Source organism: Ruditapes philippinarum, unplaced genomic scaffold (genome assembly GCF_026571515.1).
Source record: "Ruditapes philippinarum isolate M1 unplaced genomic scaffold, ASM2657151v2 ctg13207_1_1_1_1, whole genome shotgun sequence".
Lineage (NCBI taxonomy): Eukaryota > Metazoa > Mollusca > Bivalvia > Venerida > Veneridae > Ruditapes > Ruditapes philippinarum.
Window position 1 is genome coordinate 1 of NW_026854638.1, and position 25,491 is coordinate 25,491.

The following is a 25,491-nucleotide window of genomic DNA, read 5'->3' on the forward strand; positions in this document are numbered from 1 at the left end:
AATGGGGAAAAAACCAGGTTTGAAACCCTAGAAAGATCATTGCACCTTTATCAGTAGATGCAACCTAATAATTTAAGAGTCATTGGGTCAAAATTTGGGGTCACAATGACCCTTAATATAAAATCAATGACCAATCAATAACTTGTAAAAATGGCATGTACAGGCAGGGACATCCTTGTACTACAGTACATGTCTAGTTATTGAGGAACATTCATAAAAATAGTGTAATCTGATTGGTTATTTATCTCGCACGACTTAATCATCCCGTGGCTACGATTTAGTAACTCGTGGCCACGACATAGTGTCTCGTTCCCACGACTTAATTATCTCGTGGCCATGACTAAGTAACTGGTGGCCACAACATAGTATCTCGTAGCCACGGCTTAATTATATTTTGGCCACGACACAGTATCTCGTGCGCACGAGATAAATAAAAAACACACATGTCACCTTTTGCCACCGTACATATTTCCTTTTTTATAACTTTGGAATTGTGGTGATGCAGGTAGTTGTTGTTATTTTGCCTTCGGAATGTTAGTTTTTTTATCTTCTGTTTCAAATATTTCGAAATCATAACTAGTGATATCGATATCTAACGCCTCCAAAGTTTTATTATGTCTTTTGATTATATTTTTCAGAGGAACAACTTTATTGTTTGTATGCAAACTTTGTTTAAGCATCGAAGAAGCTCCGTCATTTTGAGAATCGGTATCTAAAGAATGCGTTGCCTTGTAAGCTTCTTTTCGTCTTCGATGGCAATTCATAGAATTCCGCCGCCAGAGTCGACGTATTGTATCATGTTCCCATTTACTTGTATTGTTATCATATCTGTCCTTCTTGGACTTGTCACCAACTTCCTTGCAAAGATATCGAGGTAGAAAACCTTCCAAGAACAGAATTATCGACAATTTTTGTAAACGACAATGAAGCTTAGCGGCAATTTCACCTCCGTAATTGCTCATTAAATCTGTACACGTGTTTGACATCATTGCAATAAGGGCATTCAGAAGAAGAATTGTTGTCAACAATACAAACAGAACAAAAACGAATACCGCTAAATAAGGATGCCTAGCCCGAAATAAAATCTCTAAATCTCCTATACCAATCATAATTGTAAGCATTTTAAACATAGTTGTGTTAAAAAGAATAAAGTCGTCTTCCTCCGTGTCCGCGCCTTGCATTATCATATACATTGCTACTGAAAACGCAACTAGAAAAAATGCCATAACCAGTGCGAATTTAAGTAAATCGACAATCGCTCTCTGAATCAAAACAGTGAAAATACTGAAAGCTTTAAATGTCTTTAAAAAGAACATAACCAAGTACCAACCTATAATAACAGCAAAAATAAGGCAGTAATTTTCATACCCAGAAAATGAGCCTGAAGCTTCGGTCGCTGCAAGAACACAATCAAGCGTGAGAAATAATGAAAAAAGGACAAAATATATTCTAAAGACTTGGTTCGAATATGGCGAACCAAAGTTACGGAACACTCGTGTCAGAAGATTTGATGATATCCTGTACGAAAATCGGGAAATCATTATTCTAGATATTTCCATCGCCAGGTAAAGTAAGGCAAATACAAGACCAACAACAGATACTACAGACACAAAAGTGTCGTGTGTAACAACATAAGAAAATTTAACCGTGCTATTTGTAGATACTGGTGTTTCCAGTATTGACCTGTAGACTGCAGCTACCGAGAGAACAACCATGAATACCAGATGGACCGCAAACCAGCTTAAGAAAAACCAACTGTATGATTTCCATTTTGCTCTGATAACTTCTTTAACTGGAAGGAAGTCAACAAAATGAAACGCATTGTTTGTTTCCTGATGGACAATATATTCCAATATGGATTCATGATGATCATGTTTGGTACTACTGTCGTCTTCTTTCTTATGGGTTTCCTCAAAAGTTAACTGAACTGTTTCTATTTCAGTGATGTCGTACTCTTCATCAATAAAAAATCCATCCCTTGTATTTTTGGTATGATAGACCTGGAACAAGAAAATGTATAAATTAATCAGTCGTTTTGTGTTTAAATTTAATGTATTACTTCTGTGAAAGTCAATGACAGTGTTTCTTTGCAAGGACTTGACAAGTTTTAATTACATTCTGTTATGTTGTACAATGGAAAGTCAAGGATAGATTTAATTAAAGATCTTTGGACAAGCTTTTTAAATTGGGGGCAAAAAGCTACATAGAGATAGAAAGAAGAATAAAAGGCTGAACACAAATTTAATGTGAAATAAGAGCCACCGCCGGGCGGGGGCAACGCTCGACTTTTTACTTTTTCTAAACGCAAACATAGAAAGGTTTGAACATATATTAACGTTTCCTTTTTATAAATTTAGTTGGTCTGTCTTGCACATTAGTTTTCTTTATATATTTGTATATATATGAATAGAAACATTAAGCATATTTCTAAAAATAGCAACAGTATGCAATTTCTTAAAATAGCAACATGACGCAATTTCTAAAAATAGAAAAAATGATGCAATTTCTAAAAATACAAAAAAATGACATAATATATAAAAATAAAAAAGTGACGCAATTTCTAAAAAATAGCAACAATGATGCAATTTCTAAAAATAGAAAAATTGACGCAATTTCTAAAAACAGAAAAATGACGCAATTTCTAAAAATAGCAACAATGACGCAATTTCTAAAAATAGCAACAATGATGCAATTTCTAAAAATAGTAAAAATGACGTAATTTCTAAAAAATAGCAACAATTTCTAAAAATAGCAACAATGATGCAATTTCTAAAAATAGAAAAAATGACGCAATTTCTAAAAATAGAGAGAAAAAAATGACACAATTTCTACAAATAGAAAAAAATGACGCAAAATAGCAACAATGACGCAATTTCTAAAAATAGAAGAAAATGACGCAATTTCTAAAAATAGCAACAATGACGCAATTTCTAAAAATAGAAAAAAGACGCAATTTCTAAAAATAGAAACAAATGACGCAATTTCTAAAAATAGCAACAATGATGCAATTTCTAAAAATAGTAAAAATGACGCAATTTCTAAAAATAGCAACAATGATGCAATTTCTAAAAATAGAAACAAATGACGCAATTCTAAAAATATAGAAAAAAATGACGCAATTTCTAAAAATAGAAAAAATGACACAATATATATATATATATATATATATATGCACATATATATATATGCATGTATATATATATATATATATATATATATATATATATATATATATATATATATATATATATATATATATATTATATATATATATATATATTTACACACACACACACACATTTATATATATATATAGATATATAATACATATACTATACATACACACACACAATAAATGCAAATAAATTCTGAGAAAATTCAGTAATATAACCTTCAAGGTCAAGGTCATTTAAGAGCCCAAGCAAATTTGGGTTTGATAAACAACAAGGTCTGGACCTTAAGAATGTTCTGTTATAATATGAAGTTTATCACTTCAAAAATAGCAAAGTTACAGTCAGTTACCGCCAAAACAATGAAAATTTCAATAATTTGACCTTCAAAGACAATGTCATTAATGAGTGAAGGTCAAGGTCTTTCGGTATATTTTTAACAGTTATCTTTGAAGATTATTATGTTCAAGTTTGAAGACAATCCATTCAAAAATAACAAAGTTACAGCCAATAATAGCCAAAAAAATGAAAATTTCAATAATTTGACCTTCAAAGTCAATGTCATTGATGAGTGAAGGTCAAAGTCATTGATGGTTTTTTTAAGGGATATCCTTGAAGATTATTATGTTCCAGTTTGAAGATAATCCATTCAAAAATAACAAAGTTACAGCCAATAACAGCATGAACAAGCAAAAATTGGACTTTTAACCTTGAAGGTCAAGGTCATTTATGGATGAAGGTCAAGGTTAGTGTGGTCTACTGAAAGGTCTTGTCCCAAGGGTTGTTGTGGCCAAGTATGAAGACAATACACCAAGAAATAAAAAAGTTATGATCCAGGTACAAGTTTTCGGACGGCAACGGCAACGGCAACGGGAAAGGCAAAGGCAAAGGCAACGCCGACCTGACTATAACAATACCTCTACTTTTTTTTTCAAAAAAAAAAGTCGAGCTAATAAAATGACAGAAAATAATGACATGTCCAGTCATATATCAGTAGAATGCAATTTTAGACTTTAATATTCAAGACAAGACCACGGCATGGTCACATACGGTGCACATTTTTATAGTTGTAAAGTATATAGGTTATAACAACATATGTGAGACACAAGTCCATTTAACTTTATTAAAACTGTAAATGTTAATGACAAGACACTGGATTTAATATGCTGACTGAACTTTGCATAAAATCTTTTAAAGTGTACAAAAATGAAATAGCTACACTTGTCATAGAATTTTGACGCAAACGTGCGTAGTTGTAAGAATTATTTATAATTATGTGTAAGCTTTCACATACTGATATTATTTTCTGATATGTATGTACCAGTTGAAAATACAAACATGAGTACTACATGTACTCTAGTACTGGTTTAACTCTCCAGGAACGATGGTTAGGAAACTACCCGCCTATATGACTGAAATACTGTTGGAAAAAGGCGTAAAATAGAACAAACAAACAAACTACATGTACTATAATGAAGTCAAAAAGTGAATTAATTGCATTATATTGTGTAAGCAACGTTATACACATATATCAACCGCACTGTAGTAATATAATGCGAAATGGCCTACATTTCGCTGAATAGACTTATCGTCTACAAAATGGACTTCTGTCTTACAAGTTCTGGTCTAAGTGAGATAGATGATATCATTTTTAATAATGAGCATGTAAAGAATGACACAAAATTGTATTTTTTAAACTTATTTATACTGGTATATTCAACAAGAGCGATCTGTAATCACATGTGTCGCCTCATGATGGCCAATTTCATGTTGGGACAAATTTTGTGACAGACGGACAGACAGACGGACAGTGCACAACTAGACTTGGTACTGATCATTCCTGTAAAGTTTGGATAAAATTGCACCAGTAGTTTATGAGGAGTAGTCCGGACAAGCTTTTGCGTATTTGGCAACACAAAGAAAAAAACACCTTTTTATCAAAGGGCCATAAGTCGGCCAAAATTCATTCAACCGGAAAACCCGTGCAATATGCGCAAGGACTTGAGCTACAGATCAATCCTGTAAAGTTTCATTGAAATTGCATTAGTGGTATAAGAGAAGTAGTCCGGACAAACTTTAAAATTAAAAATTATTAAAGGGCCATAACTCTGACAAAAATCATTGAACCGGAAAATGCTGACAATATGCACAACTAGACTTGGTACTGATCATTTCTGTAAAGTTTGGATGAAATTGCACCAGTAGTTTATGAGCAGTAATCCGGACAAGCTTTTGTGTATCTGGCAACACAAAGAAAAAAACACCTTTTTGTCAAAGGGCCATAACTCGGCCAAACATCATTCAACCGGAAACCCCGTGCAATATGCGTAAGGACTTGAGCTACAGATCAATCCTGTAAAGTTTCATTGAAATTGCATTAGTGGTATAAGAGAAGTAGTCCGGACAAACTTTAAAATTAAAAATTATTAAAGGGCCATAACTCTGACAAAAATCATTGAACCGGAAAATGCTGACAATATGCACAACTAGACTTGGTATTGATCATTCCTGTAAAGTTTGGATGAAATTGCACCAGTAGTTTATGAGCAGTAGTCCGGACAAGTTTTGTGACAGACGGACAGACGGACAGACAGACAGACAGACAGACAGACAGACGGACAGACGGACAGACAGACAGACAGACAGACAGACGAGGAGAAGTGATCCCTATATATCGCCACTACTCCGTAGAGGCGACACAAAAATGATCGTATTGGAATTTTCACATATGAAATGGACATTTGTGTTTTAAAATATAATATGCTTAAATTGCAATAATCATAGAGCACATAACTGACACATCATAAACAATATCATAAACAAGGACTTAAATTTCTAATTAAGGGGCGATGTGTTAGTGCCAGTGTTTGAATGTTGTTACATGTATTACATGGATTGATCACGTGATTTTTAGCGAAGACGCACATGTTTGAGCTCTGGGATATTTTGTACATATTTTGTGATATATTAACTATACTGGCAAAATTTTATTTGGATTTTGTTAATTATGTTGTGAACTTAATGGATAATGAGTGAAAATAAAAACAAACACAGGACTAAACGGAAAAAAGTGGTAGTGGAGATGAATATGTCGCATTGAGTAAGGCGTTTAGAGGAGGCCCGTCTAGTGGCCCAGTAGCGGACAAGAATGAGCTCAAATCAGTAAGTGACATTATTTGTGAAACGAATTCTGTTTTGTTTGATACATCTTCAGTTTTTACAGAGAGTGATATAGACAAATCTGCTATGGCGCAGAGTACGATCTCTCTAAATACTGAGACGACAGTAGTATCAAATAGTGACATAATGGCGTTCTTGATAAACTTGGAAACTAAAATTGTTAGTGTTGAGATGCGCCTTAATAAGCTTGATTTGTTAGACCACAAAGTTACTCAATTTGATAAAGACATTAAAACTTTGTTCACACAAATTCACGATCATAAGAAAGCTACAACTGACAGTTTACACGGATTAGACGATAGTTTGGAAAGGGTTGAATTTATCAGTGCTCAGTATCAATCGCGCATTGAATCTCTAGAGAAAGAGAATGATGATCTGAAGGACCAAGTAACCTACTTGAAATCTCAATCAATGCGCAACAATCTCATTTTCGGGGGATTCAAGGAAGAGGAAGATGAAAATCTTGATGGCGTTATGCGCAAATTCTTTGTGGATAAGTTCAAAGTGGCACAGAGTATTGTTGATTCTATGAAAATAGAGCGAGTACATAGATTAGGCCAAGTTAAGGGTAATACAACGGAGCCTCGCAAAGTTGTCTGCAGATTCGCTTATTTCTCAGACCGTGAAATAGTTAGATGACAAAACAAACATTTAGATCACACGGATTATTTTTTGCACGAGCAATTCCCTCATGAAATTGTCGCTAGACGCTGTAAACTGTTACCGAAGTTGAAAGCTGCTATAAAGGATAAGAAGAAAGCCTCGGTTTGTTTACGACACCCTTTACATAGACGGAGCCCCAGTTAAGTACGAATAGGGATTTGTTTGGAGGATGAACTTAGTATTCTAGTATGGAATTTAAATGGTTTAACTGACACAAAACGTTCTGATAAGATTTTTCTTTCCATTTTAACTGATAATGATATTATTGTTTTAAGTGAATCATCGACCGATAAAAATTCAAATGTGTCTATAGAAGGCTATCATTGCTATAACTTATATCGAAAGTTCAAACATAAAAGGGCAAGACGTAATAGTGGTGGAATGTCAATTTATGTACGTGAATGCCTCAATCAAGGTGTATCTATAGTTAAGAATAATTTTGACACTATTGTCTGGCTTAAATTTGATTGTGATTTTTTCAATTTTGATAAGGATGTTTATTTTTGTTGTTTATATTTATGGCCGGATGAATCTCCTGCTACAAATGTTATAGACGCTAACCTTTTTGATGTCATAGAACAAGATGTCTTTAATTTTGAACAATCGGGTTGAGTATATGTAGCAGGTGATTGGAACTGTCGTATTGGTAATAAACCTGATTACATTGTGACAAAAATATTAGAAATTATATTCCGGACTTTTATGTTCCCGATAATCACCTTGTCAGGGCCTCGCTTGATAATTTGTGCAATACACGCGGTCACAAAATGCTCGACTTGTGTAAAGCAACCGGTTTGCGGGTAGCTAACGGGAGATTAGGCCAGTCAGATAATTCTTGTGGTTTTACCTATTATAGCCCCGGCGCGCATAGTGTAATTGATTATTTACTTCTACAAGAGACCGATTTTGATACGCTTAGTATGTTCGAAATTTGCCCCTTTAATATATTTAGTGATCATGCTGCTTTGAGATTAGGTATGCGAGCGATTAAACCATTAACGGTGGATATTGTTAATAACAATGAATCTCGCGTTCACACAGTTTACAAATGGAACACGGAACACAAAGAAATATTTCGGCGCGGCCTTATAGCTAAATTACCCGATTTCAATAATCTTATAGTAAGTGCGGATTGTAGTGATTTAAATAGAATAGATTATTGTCCAACAACATTGACCTGGCACTCTTGCATATGACCCTGTAGTCGGTATATTCCGTAAACGTGATATACTTGTAAATCGATATGAATGTAAATATCAATTTCGTTAAAATGGTGTATATTTAAATTCCTTCTTAGCGTAGTTGGTAAAGGAGCTTCACTTGAAGAATGTAGACGTTAACTGGTAGGTTCGAATCCTTTTTCAGGGATTTCTTTTTTCCTTTTTATTCTAATTTTAAAATTGCCATTCTCTTTAAACTATTGCAAACCTTTTGTTGTGTATTGGTGTGTCTGTGCGTGCGTGTATACGTGTGTGCGTGCGTGATATCTGTGTAGTATTTTTAATTAATAACTGCCTTTATATGCGCCAAAGGATATACGACTGCATAATAAAACAAAGAGAACCTTTGAAAGATACTGTATTTAAATAAAAATATAATTGTGTATTCTAAAACCATGTGTAGTAAAACGATTTCAAATTAATTCTTGATAGTTGATTTAAAAAAAAAATCATAACATGGTGTTGGTAAGGAATCGAACCAGAGACATTCAGATCGGTAGTTCGACATCTATACCAATATACCACACCTCACTGACGAGTGAAGTTAGCAAATATATCGATATATTCGATAGATACTGGTCAATGTTTATTCATATGACCTTTACGAAAGTTAATGAAGTGCCAGGTCAATGTTGTTGGACAATACACAGTGGATATGTTTACAAACATCATTTCGGATGTTGCGTCGCCTCTGTTCAAACGTGAATATAAAAATAATGTACCCTCCCAAGCAAATCTAAATATATGGTATGATAAGGAATGTTGCGACCATAAGATACTTTATAAACGCGCGTTGCACAATTATAACAGTAGTTACAAGTCCGAAACAAATAGAATTGAACTTTGCAAACAGCGTAAAACGTATAAATATATAGTGCGCAAGAAAAAACGCGCTTACAAATTGAAAGAAGGTAGGAAGCTTTCGGAGTTAAGAAAAAGTAAACCGCGTGAGTTTTGGAAATATTTTAAATCTAATAATCAGTCATGTCAAAATGATGTAACACTAGAGACATTTTAAAAATTATTTTTGCAGATTTGTTTAATAATATCCGACAACTGTTTACAAATGAGGTTGAAAATTTTAACGATAATAATGATTTAAATTTACATGATCCTACATACGGTGAGCCTAACTTACCTATCACACTAGGGGAGGTAACCGCTGCAGTCAAGCGACTCGGCCGAAACAAATCGCCATGTCCCAGTGACAATATTTTAAATGAATACTTAATCGAATCGATTGATATCATTGGAGGCCATCTAACAGATCTTTTTAATATTGTTTTTAATTCAGGTTATTTCCCAGATTTATGGGCACAAGGTTATATAATACCGATTCACAAAAAGGGAAGTAAAAATGACCCTAACAACTAAAGGGTCATTACACTTTTGAGTAACCTTGGAAAATTATTCACTGGTGTGTTAACAGCTAGGGTTGAGAAATGGTTCGAAAGTTATAATATTCTATCTGACGCCCAGTTCGGTTTCAGAAAGGGTCAAAGCACTGTAGATGCTATATTTGCATTACATAACCTAATAGAGCATGTTATTTCGCAAGGGTCACTTTTGCCATGTGCATTTGTAGATCTACAAAAGGCTTTTGACTCCGTTTATCGACAGGCACTGTGGTTTAAATTGTATCATCTTGGGTTGGATGGAAAACTTTTAAAAATGTTTAGGTCTATGTATAATATAGTTAATTCTTGTGTTAAACATTCTGATTCCTATTCTTTTTTCAATATTTCCATTGGATTGAGGCAAGGCCTTAATAATTCGCCAGTCATGTTTGCCCCTTTTTTTTGAAGACTTGGAACTTTCCTGCAAGGATCCATTAAATCAGGTTTATCTATCTATGATATGTGCTTATCATACTGCTATTCGCCGATGATATGGCAATTATTGGCCATTCTGTTGAAGATTTGCAGGCCAGTTTACACAAATTATACGAGTACCGCCAGTACTGGGGCCTACAAGTTAACACATCTAAGACCAAGATAGTGGTATTTCGTCGTAGGGGTGGGCTAAAATGTAATGAGCGCTGGCATTTCAATAATCAATGGTAGGATACTACGTCATCGCGCACCTGCTAAATGCTCCCACTTGGACCATTTTTTCGTCGACTCGAAAGTAAAATACAATTTATTATAAGAAAACGTAAGAGTATTAAAAATCATGTAGCACATCAAAGAATGGCTAAAGTACTTGAGGTAATTGTAAAAAAAGTTTATAGATTTATTTCCTTGTTTAGGCCTGAAAACGGGATAAGTGTTTTTCTCTGAATGCTCCCACTCGGACCTCTCCCGAAACATATATGAAATAAGGTTGAAAACCTTCTTGAAATTATTTTAAAAGTATCGGAATATAAACCGAGTCATGTTTACACATTTTTCTATATTAGTTTCAAATATTTCTATTCAAAAGTCAGTTTTTTAAAGTGTTTTTTATAAAAATGGAAAATGCTCCCACTCGGACTCGATTTCAGAGATGCTCCCACACGGACCCAAATACATACATTTTGAAAGCATATTGCTGTGTTAAGCCTTTATGGATTATTCTCACAATTTTAACACCATTTAGTCAATAACAACTGTGTTTGGCAACATTCACTTTTCCTTCTTTTTAAAGATCTGTAGAATGACATCGTTGGGCAGGAACACAGTGACATGGCAAAGTTTCAACTGACAGGATCATTATACAAAAAGGTGCACTTGGCTTGTGTTGGAGCCGAAGGGATAATTCAAAATGATTGCCAACAACAAAGCTAGGATTATAAGACTTTAAATGGAGAGTTTGGATCTCAAGAATAAAGTTTTGTTTAGATGTTAAAAAATGGTGGTGTTTTATAAAGAAGTCATTATACATTGTTTAGTACCTTACTTGATTAAGATTCTGTTGGACAAGTGCACATACATGTATTGGAGGCCAGCATTTATTCAATAATTGCTGACTTTAATATCTTGTTAAGAATTTAAAACCTAATGGTTCGCGTGTTTGTTAAACTTGTGATTTAGGTTTAAAAACATCATAATGATACGTTTATGAACATAAAGAAGTCAATATCTATCGGTTGATTTGAATAGTTTTTCAAAGAACAACATGTAAATCATTTTTGTCATGAACTGGTTAAAAAGTCAATGTACTGCCATACTATGGTAAGAAAGCATGCGTCACAATTATTGACAACTTTGACAATTTTAAGTATGAAAGTTATCATGTGTACGTATTTTTACCTAAATAACGAAATTAAATAAATAAGAAAACAAAGATCATAGTTATTTCTTTATCACAGTCTTTACCATATCTTTGTAATTAAAGATCAAGAAAGTTATATTTCAAGTTGTTACCAATTGAAATTGTATATATATATATAATATATATATATATATATATATATATATATATATATATATATATATATATATATATATGTATATATATATATATGTATATATAATATATATATATATGGTACTAAAACAATTTTTAAACATAAAGGAATATGTTAAATACGTACTGCAAATGCTTGTCCACATTATATGTAATCATAAAAATATACATATATGCATAATGCATTCATTTCTTTTTGAAGAATTCAACTTACACTTAATAGAAAATATATATCTAATTACCTCCCTTTATGAAATGTAAATTCGGTATTGTCTTTACAAATAATGCTTTTTGTGACATACAATATTGAAAAATCTTCATTTCAGCTTTATGTTAACTTTATGATATAAAACCATAAAAATGATTTCGGGATATTTAAATGACGTTAAAATAATAACAATAATACAAGAAAATCAAAGACAGCAAAAATCCGCCGAAAAGGAGGAAGTACATTTCATAGGGGAAGTAACCCTTACATACATGTAAAAATTCCAAGTAATGGCAATTGTGAAAATTAATGAACAGTTATAGCCTAGACATAAAAATCATGACAAAAATAACACTCCAATGAAAAAAACAAAGAAAAAAAAACAACAAAGAAGCATTAAGTGAACACTTTTGGTCCTTATGCTCTGCTATTCACTTCCATTAAACATGTTCAATATAAAGTTTAAAGTTTATATCTCAAATACCTTAAGAGGTATGGTCCTTGCAAACTAATGATAGTGAATACAAAGAGCAATAACTCTCAAACTGGATAGTTGTCATTCTGCTTGCGGTATTTTACTTTATTGAAATTTATCCTCCAGTGACGTTTCAGATGAATTGATCCTTTATGACACATTGTCCAAATATTAACGCAAAAAAAACTGTAAAAAAAACTATTACTTCAAAGAACTATTATTCTGGTGTTTTCTAGAGTATTCCTCCTCACTGAGATATATCCACAGTTGGTATCTAAAATATATGCGCCAAGATGTCCTGCCATGTGCTTCCTAACGTCGCAAGGTTTACCTTTTCCCATACTGGTCACAAACACAAATACTTTCTTCAAAACAAAACGTCATTTTATTATTGAATGTATAATCAATTTGTTTCTTATTTAAGCGACTCTTTTAAACGAGGAATTGTTTCAACACAACCTTTTTTTATTTATTTTCAGGCCGATAACTAATCCTCTAAGAAGACATATTTACGAGACTGTTTAGTGATTTTAATATTAGTATTGTATTTTAAAAATGCTGATTCATTGAATTCTCACTAATTATATGAATATATGAACGTGAATATAAAGATATTTTGAAATAATAATAATATCTTAACACAACAATGTGCTTTCAAAATTTGTATATATTTAGGTCCGAGTGGGAGCATCTCTGAAGTTGAGTCCGAGTGGGAGGATTTTCCATTTTTATAAAAAGAATTAAGAAAAACTGACATTTGAATAGAAATATTTGAAACTAATATAGAATAATAGGTATACATGACTCGGTTTATGTTCCGGTACGTAAAAAAATAATTTTTAAGAAGGTTTTCAACCTTATTTCATATATGTTTCGGGAGAAGTCCGTGTGGGAGCATTCAGAGAAAAACATTTATCCCGTTTTCAGGCATAAACCAGGCAATAAATCTATAAACTTTTTTTACAATTATCTCAAGTACTATGGTCATTCTTTGGTGCGCTACATGATTTTTTAATACTCTTACGTTTTCTTATAATAAAATTGTATTTTACCTTTGAGTCGACGAAAAAATGGTCCAAGTGGGAGCATTTAGCAGGTGCGCGATGACGTAGTATCCTACCATTGATAATGTGCCTCTAGAAATAGTTAATGACTTCAACTACCTAGGTGTGGTGTTTAATTATACCGGCTCATTCGTATTAAATAACCAGTACATAGTCGGAAAGGCCTTAAAAGCCTCAAATATACTGCTTAATAATATAAAACAATATGAACTTATCCCTTCGATATCGCTTCAATTGTTTGATGCTTTTGTGGGATTTATCTTAAACTATGCCTGCCCGGTTTGGGGCTTCACTAAGTCCAAAGAGTTAGAACGTGTACATCTCAAATACTGTAAAACGATTTTGGGCGTTAAATTAAGTACAAGTCTACGGGGAATTAGGGAGGTATCCGTTATTTATCATTAGGTACACACATATAATAAAGTATTTGTTTAAATTACTGAATACGGATTACATTATATTAAAATGCATTTACGAAAATGCCCGTGACAAATGTGAAAATGGCACAAATAACTGGCCATGTAAAATTAAAAAACTGCTTGCGGTATTTTGTTTTGCCGAAATATGGAATTTTCCCGATAGTTTATTGTTGAAACAGTTCATACCTGTATTTAAACAAGGTCTTATCGATTGTTATTTACAAGAATGGCGTGCAGATGTATCTAGTAATGGTGTGCTCAGTCATCTATATTCATATGTAAAAGATCAGTTCTGTTATGAATTATATTTAGATAAGATTAATTGTAAATCATTTAGAAGCGCTCTTACACGCCTTCGAGTGTCCTCCCACAGACTTAGAATTGAGTCCGGAAGGTATGGTCGAGGCCGTGTAGAACGCCACGAAAGAACTTGTCAATTCTGTGATGCTAACGAACTCGAAGACGAATATCATTTTGTTTTAAAATGCAGTGCTTATGAAAATCTACGTAGTCAATATATTAAGCGATATTTTTACATTAGGCCTAGTATGGCCACATTTATAGAACTACTACAATCTAAAAGTCATAAAGTACTTACAAACTTATGTTATTATTTAAAAAAAGGCAAACATCAAACGAAATGATTACTTCAGAAATCTTCAATAGTATTATGATGCAGTTTAGATGATATATACCTTGATGTTCTTTCAGTATATTATTATATAAATAATTTATCAAACAAATTCGTTTAAAAGCGAAGTTATAGTTTGTTCTCCGCTTAAATTTATTACTCTTCATTATTCATTTACAGAAGTAATTTAAAGAAATGAATATATAATTGATTAATGGAGTTTTGTCAGTGTATGTAATGTATCACATTGTCTGTATTAAATATCCCATTGCTCAGTATTGTATTGATTTGTTTTTTTCTTTATGTGTAATTGTTAAATATGTGACCTATAATTATACTTAAAAATGCTTGTAATAACGATGTACCCATGTGTGTGCAAGCTATGAAATAACCTCTGTTCTGTTCTGTAATAATTATTGTGAAAATAAAAACGAATAAAAGTATAAATGGATTAAAACTTATGCATACTGGAGACACAACAACATCAAGTGGAACAAGTTTCCTAGAAGTTACACACATTTTTCCCCAAATTTATTAGAAACATTTGAAACATTTACATCAGGTTAAAGTATAAATTAATCAAAGTGAACTGGTTCACTTTGCGTCATACAAATACAGCTAAAAATAATACCTAGTTAACACTCACGTATACTATGGATGAAATATTCGAAATAATTCTTAACCTTAAGATTGATTCATTCCAAATTCATAATCTTCATTTTAACTATATTCATCGGCTTAAACATATTCGTTTAACTAATAAGCTGAATTTACAAAGGCAATAACTTACTGTATTTTGCATAATTAGCTCAAATATCTTAAACTGCTGTTTTTTGACAGCAAGTTGAAGAGGATTCAGTCGATCTTTGTTTGTCATCATCAACAATTTCTGTATATTGTTTCTTGCACTTCTCTTCTCAGTTGTGTTCAACTCATCAGTTCGAAGAAAACTGCAATCAATTACATAGCTAACCATTTTAAGGACTTTTGTCAGTTCGTTTGGATATAAGTAGGCATACTCGACCAGAGAATGAATAATATTGTCACCGTTGTCGTTTGTAACAATTAAGTTGAAATGGTAATTAAGAAGGACACAGTTAAAAATGTCCTCATTGAAATTCAGTGCAGCTACTCCAAGTGGAGTCCCAGCCATCATCACAGTGTCTTGAAATAAAGGACCTCTTGCACATATGTTTTTTAGGTTTTCTTCTGGAATTCTCGCGTTTCCAGCTTTTTTTATAGCTTTAAACATTTTTTTTAAAATATCCATTCTTCCGTTAATAATTGCATGGTGCAGTGGAGTGATCCCTCGATAATTGTCACTTTCGTTTGAAAAAACAATTAATTCCGGGCACATTTTTACAAGAATTTTTTTTATAATGTAATTTAATATTGTTTCCTGATAGCTGCCCTTTTCTACATTTAATATAATTGACATTGCTCGAAGAAGCAAAGTGTCACCATTTATTCGACTATCCTCTTTTTTTATTAATAATGATTTATATTTACCTCTGTGTTTGTTAGTAATACTTCCTTGAAGGATGTCATTTTCGATTAATTTGTGACATTTTTGACGGATGTTTGTATTGTCAGTGAAAAACTTTATAAAATCTTGTTTAACGGAATCAATACCATTTTCACTTTGTTCATCACTTTCAATACATTCAAGTCCCGCATACAATCCCATAATGTCGTCCGTCAGATTATTAGTTTCCATTCTTATTTTGTTGTGAAAATATCAAATACATGTATCAATTGAAGAACAATTACACAATACTGGAAAGAATGTTAAATAAAACTTTAGACGCTTGCCTTAATATCCATTGCGTATTGCTCAGTACCGCTTAATTAAAATCATTATATCAATTCACTAGCATATTCTTGTTACCAAATGCCAGAACTCGTCACAAATTAAGGAGTCTTATAGATAAAAATGCCTTTATGTATAATCAGTACAAAAACTTCTTAAACATAGTTAAGTGTCTGGATAGTGATAAAATTGTTTATCTTATTTTGATATACTTATTGCTAATAATTATGTTAGCAAAATCTATCAATTAATATATTAAGATGAGAACTAAATAAATTATTTTGTTTAATGTGAAAAGAAGGTCACTTATATTAATTAACAATTACTTTGCAAAACTAAATCGGAAAATTCGAAAGGAATCGGTTTGATATTTAAACGGAATTACTAGGCATAATTGACTAAATATCACGTGTTACTAGTTGTGACCGTGTAATAATAAGACATTTAACTCTAAAGATTTTTGTATAAAAGTGTAACTTTTATACACTTCCAAAATAATATATCAAACATATCTTTCCGTCAACTATGGCGGCAAGGCCGAATGGTTAACGCATCGGACTAGTAATTAAAGGAGTGATAGACTTGTGGGTTAAAATCCGTATTTTCCTTCAGCAAAACCTTCATCTTCATTGCTCAGTTCTAGGTTATTCAGAAACAGATTCGAAAGTGTGTATTTACATGATATAAACTTATAGCTTACTACAATAACGGACTAAATTAAAAAAAAACTGTAAGAACTAACTGTACATTACCTTGACAATTTAACAATGTGATAATAACAAAGAGCTCACTGAGATAAGCTGTGTTTATAATACTCCAAACATCCAATTCCTGCAAAGTGTTCATTCTAATGTCAAAACTCAAAGCTATTGGCCTCCAGAAAGTAACATGAAAAGTAAGCAGTAAATAATAGTCTAGTTATGTTAAATATATAGATCCGTGGCAGAGTGGTAACGTTTGTTTACTTCAAAACACTTGCCCATACCGCTTTGGTTCGAATCCCCACATGGACTTGGTATTCTTTCATGTGAGGAAGTTATCAAGCTAGCTTACGGAAGGTCGGTTGTTCTACTCAAGTGCACGTTCGTGCCTTAAATAATGCATGGAAGGACACCAGAGGTTTTCTTCCACCAGTAAAGCTAGAACGTCACCATATGACGTACACTGTGTCGGTTTGACGTAATACCCAACCAATCATTATAACTGTAATAATAATTAAAGAAGAATGTCAATTAAAAGCCTCAGTATATCTTTTTTCTTCTTCGCAATATCTACCGCGTTACTAACACAGGAACAAATATAAATAAGTGCGCCTTGGGTGGTGAATCAATATTCGTTAATGAGTAGACCCTAAATATTTTAAACCGATTTATTGGTCATCGTATATATGACATGATCGTATAATTAATCAATTGTTTCATAGTTTGGAGACCTTTTTGTTGAAAATGTGTAGGGTTAAATCGTATACATATACATGCACAGTGCGATAACTGGAGTGCGGGTATTAGTTGTTTGGCTCATTTTTGCTGGGGTTTACATATTGTGACGGCAGTGAAAGTGAAATCGACAGAAATGTCATATTTAGATGCTCGTTCTTTTTGCCGGGGTTTCATATTGCAACAACAGGGAACGTGTTTTTATGTTTGACTATGATACAAAAAAGAAAGAACACCAAAACACTCGGTAATCTGATTAATACTCGGGTGGCTACGCCCCCTCGTACAAATCAGATAACCTCGTGTTTCGGTGCTCTTTCTATTACTTATAATTATAAGTGCCACAAATAACTACAAATATCAAAATATCAAAGCAGTTAATTTTTTCCCGGTATGTTTGATAGGTTCGTGGATTCCGTGCGTTTCGGATGACAGGTAGCGATTTCGTCCTGTACAATTACGTGAAACTAGAAAAAACCCGGATGTAAGAATTCTGTAGTACAATAAAAGAAAGTATATACCATTGGAAGAAAAGCGACAGGCTTATTTTCTGTGCAAAAATAATAAGATGTGAACATTTTAAAGTGCAATATTTTGGATTTTGAAATACTTATAAGAGGAATTATTTTTGTTACCTTCTGAAGGCAAAGGAAATAACAATTACATGACGGCCTTTTTTCAAACTGGCAAAGTCAAATGTATTTGACATTGCAGAATGTATCAGCACATAGTGTCGAAACTCATTTGTGTTGATTACAAGATATTACTCGAAGTCAAAGGAATAAAGGTGCTTCGAGTTTGTGTTTTTATATATTCAAACGCTTAAGAAAATGCAACACAATGAAAACAACAATAGCACTTAAATTGCTATATCAATAACTTTTCTGATTACTGAAAGACATCCAACATGAAAAAGCGACTGAAATAATTAAATTGAATTTTTTTTTAATATTCTGATTGTACTAAATAATATATTATTGAGGAAAAGTGAAGTGTAAAAGAAAAGTTTACAAAACATTTTGAACAAGCTCAATTAAAGTCTTATGTAATCTGGAAAAAATATTTGTTTTGCTTTTGACGTAGACAACAATACAGATATGTAAACACATACTATTTAATAGCTTACATGTTAATTATCATTTTACATTATGTTCAATAAACTTGCTAACAAACCATTCAACAATAATAATGTTATATTTGCATATCTCTAGCAATCTGAAACAATAACAAACCATTGATTACACAAACACACAAAGCACATAATAAACCGCCTCCGTGGTCGAGTGGTTAGAGTCGATGACTTCTAATCCAGTTACCTCTCTGGCGTGGGTTCGATCCCCGGGAGATGCTTTGGTAGTTTAGCGCGGAGGAAGGTAGTCAAGTACTGGTGTAACTCTCCAGGAACGATGGTTAGGAAACTACCCGCCTATATGACTGAAATACTGTTGGAAAAAGGCGTAAAATGACACAAACAAACAAAAACAAAAAAACAAACAACTTCATCAAGGTAATCGTTCCTTTAAGGTGTGTAATGTTTTATCACTATATATTTATAATAAGTGAATTAAAATTAATGTAGATACTATGAACAGGTGAACAAAATATATACAAATCATTTATAATAAAAACCTAACATACCTAAAAGAAAATACTGTTTTCCCTTCTACAATTTTCGTAATACTCATAAACACTAATATTCTATATTATACACAATATATGACGTACTTTTCTTAGGAGTTTTGACATTATGGAGGGGTTTCTGGGTTGAACTAAGTGAATGGACTTGGTATCGAGCATTCTTGGGGTTTACGTCCCCCTAACATTGTAAACGTTATATGGCGACTTTACAAATTGACAAGTGGAGGAATACCTCAGGTGTCCCATTCATGCATTATTCCCTTGGTGTTACCACAATAAAATAAAAACAAGAGGGCCATGATGGCCCTGAAGTCGCTCACCTGTATATAGGCCCCTGAAGCGGGGCCAGTTTAAACCCCAGGGCTTTTATTTGAACAAACTTGGTAGACACCCATTAAAAGATGTTTCATGCTAAACATCTAAGGTCTAGCTGGTCAAGTTATTTCTTTACACATTTAGTTAAAAACAGTGACACACCTGGGGCGGGGCCAATTTTGACCCCAGGGATTTTATTTGAACAATCTTTGTAGACACTTACCAGAAAATGTTTCCTGCTTAATATCTAAACTCTAGCTATTCAGGTTTTTTCAAAGAATTTTTAAGTTTTTGCTATACACATATAAGGAAAATCAATTTACCCCGGGGCGGGCCCAATTTTGACCCCAGGGCTTTTATTTGAACAAACTTTGTAGGCACTTACTAGAAGATGCTTCATGCTTAATATCTAAACTCTAGCTATTTGAGTTTCTTCAAAGATTTTTTAAGTTTTTGTTATACACAAATAAGGAAAATGAATGTCCCCTGGGGCGGGGCAATTTTGACCCCAGGGCTTTTTTTTTAACAAACTTGGTAGAGACTCACTAGAAGATGTTTCATGCTTAGTATCTAAACTCTAGCTATTTGTTTTTTTTTCAAAAAGATTTTTTAAGTTTTTGCTATACACATATAAGAGAAATCAATGACCCCCGGGGTGGGGCCAATTTTGACCCCAGGGCTTTTATTTGAACAAACTTGGTAGACACCCATCAGAAAATGTTTCATGCTAAATATCTAAGCTCTAGCTCTATGGGTTCTTGAAAAGAAGATTTTATTAAGTTTTTACTATATGCATATAGGAAAAATCAATGACCCCCTAGGGCGGGGCCAATTTTGACACCAGGGCTTTTATTTGAACAAACTTGATAGACACTTATTAGAAGATGTTTCATGCTAAATATCTTAGCTCTAGCTCTTTGGGTTCTTTAAAAGAAGATTTTATAAGTTTTTACTATATGCATATAGGGAAAATCAATGACCCCCTGGGGCGGGGCCAATTTTGACCCTAGGGCTTTTATTTGAACAAACTTGGTAGACACCCATTAGAAGATGTTCCATGCTAAATATCTTAGCTCTAGCTCTTTGGGTTCTTTAAAAGAAGATTTTATAAGTTTTTACTATATGCATATAGGGAAAATCAATGACCCCCTGGGGCGGGGCCAATTTTGACCCCAGGGCTTTTATTTGAACAAACTTGATAGACACTCACTAGAAGATGTTTCATGCCAAATATCTAAGCTCTACCTCTTTTGGGTTTTTTAAAAGAAGATATTTTAAGTTTTTTCTATCGGTTGCCATGGCAACCAGAGTTCTGCATGGAATTAAATTCTTTGAACAATTTTTAAAGGTGACCACCAATGGAACATTCCTGTGAAGTTTGGATGAAATTGGCTCAGCGGTTTATGAGGAGATGTCATTTAAAGAAAAAGTTTACGGACGACGGACGGACGACGGACGGACGGACGCCGGACGAAAAGCGATCACAAAAGCTCACCCTGTCACTTTGTGACAGGTGAGCTAACAAATACATGGCATAGTGTATTGGAAAGGTTGAAATAGTGCCATGAGTGATATGCGGTGTATGGCTTAACAGAATACTTAATAAACTATTCCTGCCATTATATGTATAAACCGAACGTGAGCAATGTCCGGTATGGTTGTGTTTGACGACCTTCAAAATTTCAAATTTTTACTAATTTTAGATATAAGTTTGGTTTATCGTTGAATACTATCTAAGTTTATAAGGTCAACAAAAGAGTAAACATTTGATACTTTATGTTGCTAGTATAAAACAGGTATTGTTTACTTTTAGATAACAAGAAAAATCATATTTACGGTAGGAATATGTTCAAGCCGGTAAAATGTTTTAATGATTATGTTAGGTCGTCTTTAAGAGTTTTGATATCTGTAAGTAATCTTACATAAGAGAGATGCTAGGGTACTTTGTTTAAATCAAAACGACCATATAGTTTAAGTTTACCCTCTTAAAACTGATCAAAGTACATTTAAATGTGTACTTTTTATTCTATTGTATTTGATGTATGTTTTATTAAACTGACACTCTGTCTTGATAAACAATTGTACATTTTAATCTTATTATTACATTTGTTTTTGTAAATTAATTTTAATCGATTGACATATCGATTTTATAATTTAAGGATTACAAACTCCGAAAAAAAAAAAACCCTAGTGGAAATTCTAATATAGAATCGAAAAAAAAGTTTCGTTTTTGTTTTCTGACCTTTTCCTTTATCACTATATTAGACAACTAAACTTTCTAAGATTCTTCTTCTTTTGTGATCTTACATCATTTATTCTTGAAGGAATTTGCCAAAACTATGCAAAATGGATATGGCTTTGGTCGTCCTTAACAAATTGACAAGAAGTGTACATAAATGATATATTTTTAAACGCAAGTTTGGAAACTCTGGCCAAACAAACTTGATTATCAAAAATATGCTGTTTATAAAAATATTAGATGGAGAAAGTTGTTTTGTATTTTTATAACTTGCTTATATATGTATCTGAAGATATTTTTGATTTAAGGATTATTCAATATCCTAAATGTAAAATACTGGTTTTTGTTGTTAGACAAGGTGTGTCATTTTTTGTCTGTGAAAGGAAATGAGGGTCTATTTTATGCACAGGCATACATTTCTGATGTACAAAATTGTATAGTAGTGGTCGCTTGATAATTCAAGTCATCTGTAAATTGAATAGGTTCGAAATGAAAAAAAAATCGGTCTGGAAGAAAAGTGAACCCTTAGAAGAATTTATTTCAATACAATTACATGAAAATTTCAGACTCGGTTTGATTGAGTCTGTACATGAGAGATAATGAAGAAGTGCAACATCCCTCGTACCGTTTAGAACTGGCTTGAGCTGTACTTAATGTTCAATACAATTTAAAGTGCTCGAGTCAATGACCCCGAAGGACGAGAAAAGATATAACAACACTGAAGTGAGGTAAGGGGTATTTTTTTGCGAAGTAGAAAAGTCTGGAAGAAGAGTGACATTAAAAATATAGATAATTTCTACAAAAAAGCAGAGAGAGGTTGTGACTTTAAGATTAATTACAAATTAAATAAAAAAGTATGGGGCAATTTTCTAATATTTCAAAATATGTTATTAGCTATGCAGTCCCGATAAAAGGAGAAAAGTCATACTCTAATTGTTATTTTTATAAGGCAATGTGATATTTTATGAGTGGTAATATACCTCAAAACAAACTGCCCACGGGGGGTGGTAATATGGTCCCCTTTGTTCCTTGTTGATCTTGTTTATCATGATTTTTAAAAGCAATTATGAAACAACAAGTGCTCCATTCGGACTCCCAACAAAACTTCATCCCCATTTGCAGGCTTAAACAAGACGGTTCATAAAATAATATTATGTAAAGTATACTAAAGGCAATCTTTGAACTACTTTTATTTTTTTTAACTTTATTTATTTATCAATCATTTTTTGTTTGATATTTTAAAACGATTTCTTCTCTGAGTCTACGGGATAAGAGGTCCGATTTGGGGCATTTTGTAGGTGTGAAATGAGTAGTAACCTACCATTAATATTAACTTGGACCTACACCAGATAGTGACTGAAACTTAGATTTATTAATCATACCACTGGATAATGTTTGATCGTTTCTAGAATAGGGGAATGCTATAATTGAGGTTGAATACATAATTAACACACTAAAAGAAAGAAAGTTTCGGAGAAACCTATCAAGCACACTTATTCGCTTATTTTTAAATGATGCATGGAAATAAATAAACCATATTTTTGAACATACGATATGGACATTTATAGAAGTGACTTTAAATTAATTTTTAACTTATCTTGGACTACATTTAAATCGTCTAAACCTTGCTTTCTTATCTTTAACATTTTTATATTTATTACTAATTAAGAGATTATTTAAATTTTGATTATACTAGGATTCCTTTTCTACGCTTAGACGGAGATGTACCCCATACTTGATCTGATAAGGTGTATGTTTCTGTCATTGCTTAAAACATTTACCCGGATGTGTTGTAAAGTAGGGTATTTGGCTTAATAGGTAATCAAAGCTATTCTGTATGAAGAATGTTTTATAGCTACGTAAGAAAGACTGTTCGATCATTTTATTGCTTCGTAAATTATCGAACGTTTCATTTAGATAAATAATTACTCAGCTTATTGACATTAACTGCTTGTTTAGTACTCAAATCTTTCATGAAAGTGCGTTACTTTCAAATTTAATTTTATTACATCTGAGGGCCAAGTAAGAGACTTGGGCAATTCGGTCTTCTACCTAGTTTCTTTTCTACTCTTGTAATGCGTTTTGTTTCTAGTAGCTCTGCTTTCCATATCGGCATTGAGTAGATTATTTCTCACATGCTTTGCATTCCATGATGTATTTACCCGGTTTACCAGGTCATTGCTGTGTGTCATGCTTTCGAACTTTTCGCTACCATTGCTACAATTTCACTTATACTGTCTTTAAACACAGTATGAATTCGATCTATGTGTTCCTCTGATCCATTTAAACTTATAAGTAGTGATTTTGATGTTGACCGTATTAGTATGTTTTAATAAACGGTAATTTGCATTATATATTTAAATCCGAAAAATCTCTATCAATATTTTGTTGTTGGTGGTGATGGGGTGTTGTGATGTTGTTGCTGCCGCTGTCTGTTGTTTGTTAACTATTTCTACAAAAAAATGAGTCCAACACAATATCACCATTTATAGCTCCTTTCCAGATGTTTAAAACCCCTTTTTGAATTCGATATTTATCTGCCGATAAATGAATAAACAAGTCAGATAATTTTCACAATTAAAATCCCTTTTGGGTACATTTCATGTTTGAAACAACTCTGATTGATGCGAGTACAGTTCGAAGTAAGCGCAGTGTTAATTCCGGCTATACAGGCACTTTTTAAAACTGTCAGAACATTATTTCCAAAAAAGGTCAATGATAAATACTCTTAGGCTGTAATTCAAAACCCAGATATGACCATCTCCAAACTTTTGATATAAATACAACAAGAGCACCGTTAGGTGGAGATTATATCCATATATAACTCTTCAAAAGCGAGGTAATGCAATTAGGGTGCTAATACCTTAAGTTTATGTTCCGAAAAACTGTTTTCAGGTTTTAAAGTAATTTAGTGACCCTTGACCTTGTGACCCCAAAATCAATAGAGGTCTTCCTACCCAATATGGACAAATTCATCCTATGAAGTTTTTGAATATTGTGGGCCTAAATGGAAAACTTAAGGTATTAGCACCCTAATGCATTACTCCGCTTGGAAGAGTATTCAAATAGGCTAAGAATTACTGTTAACTAACATTGAAAATGAGGGGCCATGGGTTCAATTTTTCCCCAGAAGGGTCAACTTTTTTTTTTCTTTTTTTTTTTTCTTTTTTAAACATTATTTATGTATCTTCTCATGTCCCATATTTGGAAAAAAAAGTGTTTAATTTTTGAAGTTTTTTTAATTTATATAGGTATTTATTGGGCTAAAATTTTGCTAAATCTAGTAATAAATTATGGTACCTGAATATTTTCAAAGTGTAATATAATCAAAACCCTAGACAGTAAAAGTAAAAATTTCATTATTTTTCAAGATTTCAACCCAATATACTTTTTTAAAAAATTTAGGAGAAACTTTAAAACAGGCGCTCATTTGGGTAAATTTTAAAGAATTTTTTTTTAATTGGCCTCCCTAAGATAAAAATGGTCAGAACATGTGGTAAAAATGGGTTGGGTGGGTAAACATTTTTTTATACAGATTTCATTTAAATTTTTAAAGTAGAAAACCATAATTTTGCTTATGTGGATTGTTAGCTTGAATGGTAACTAGTTTGTTTCTTTTCCAAAAATTTCATGGGA

General features: G+C 32.7%; 1 protein-coding gene across 1 annotated transcript; it reads right to left on the reverse strand.

Moving 5' to 3' along the window:
- Positions 1-42: 42 nt before the first annotated feature.
- LOC132740647 (transient receptor potential cation channel subfamily V member 6-like) lies at positions 43-16,279 on the reverse strand. Its single transcript, XM_060728590.1, has 2 exons — positions 15,208-16,279; positions 43-2,000 (listed from the first exon to the last, which is right to left on the reverse strand). The coding sequence occupies exons 1-2, from the start codon at positions 16,132-16,134 to the stop codon at positions 516-518; spliced, it is 2,412 nt and encodes an 803-aa protein (XP_060584573.1). The 5' UTR covers positions 16,135-16,279; the 3' UTR covers positions 43-515.
- Between the last annotated feature and the right edge of the window lie 9,212 nt (positions 16,280-25,491).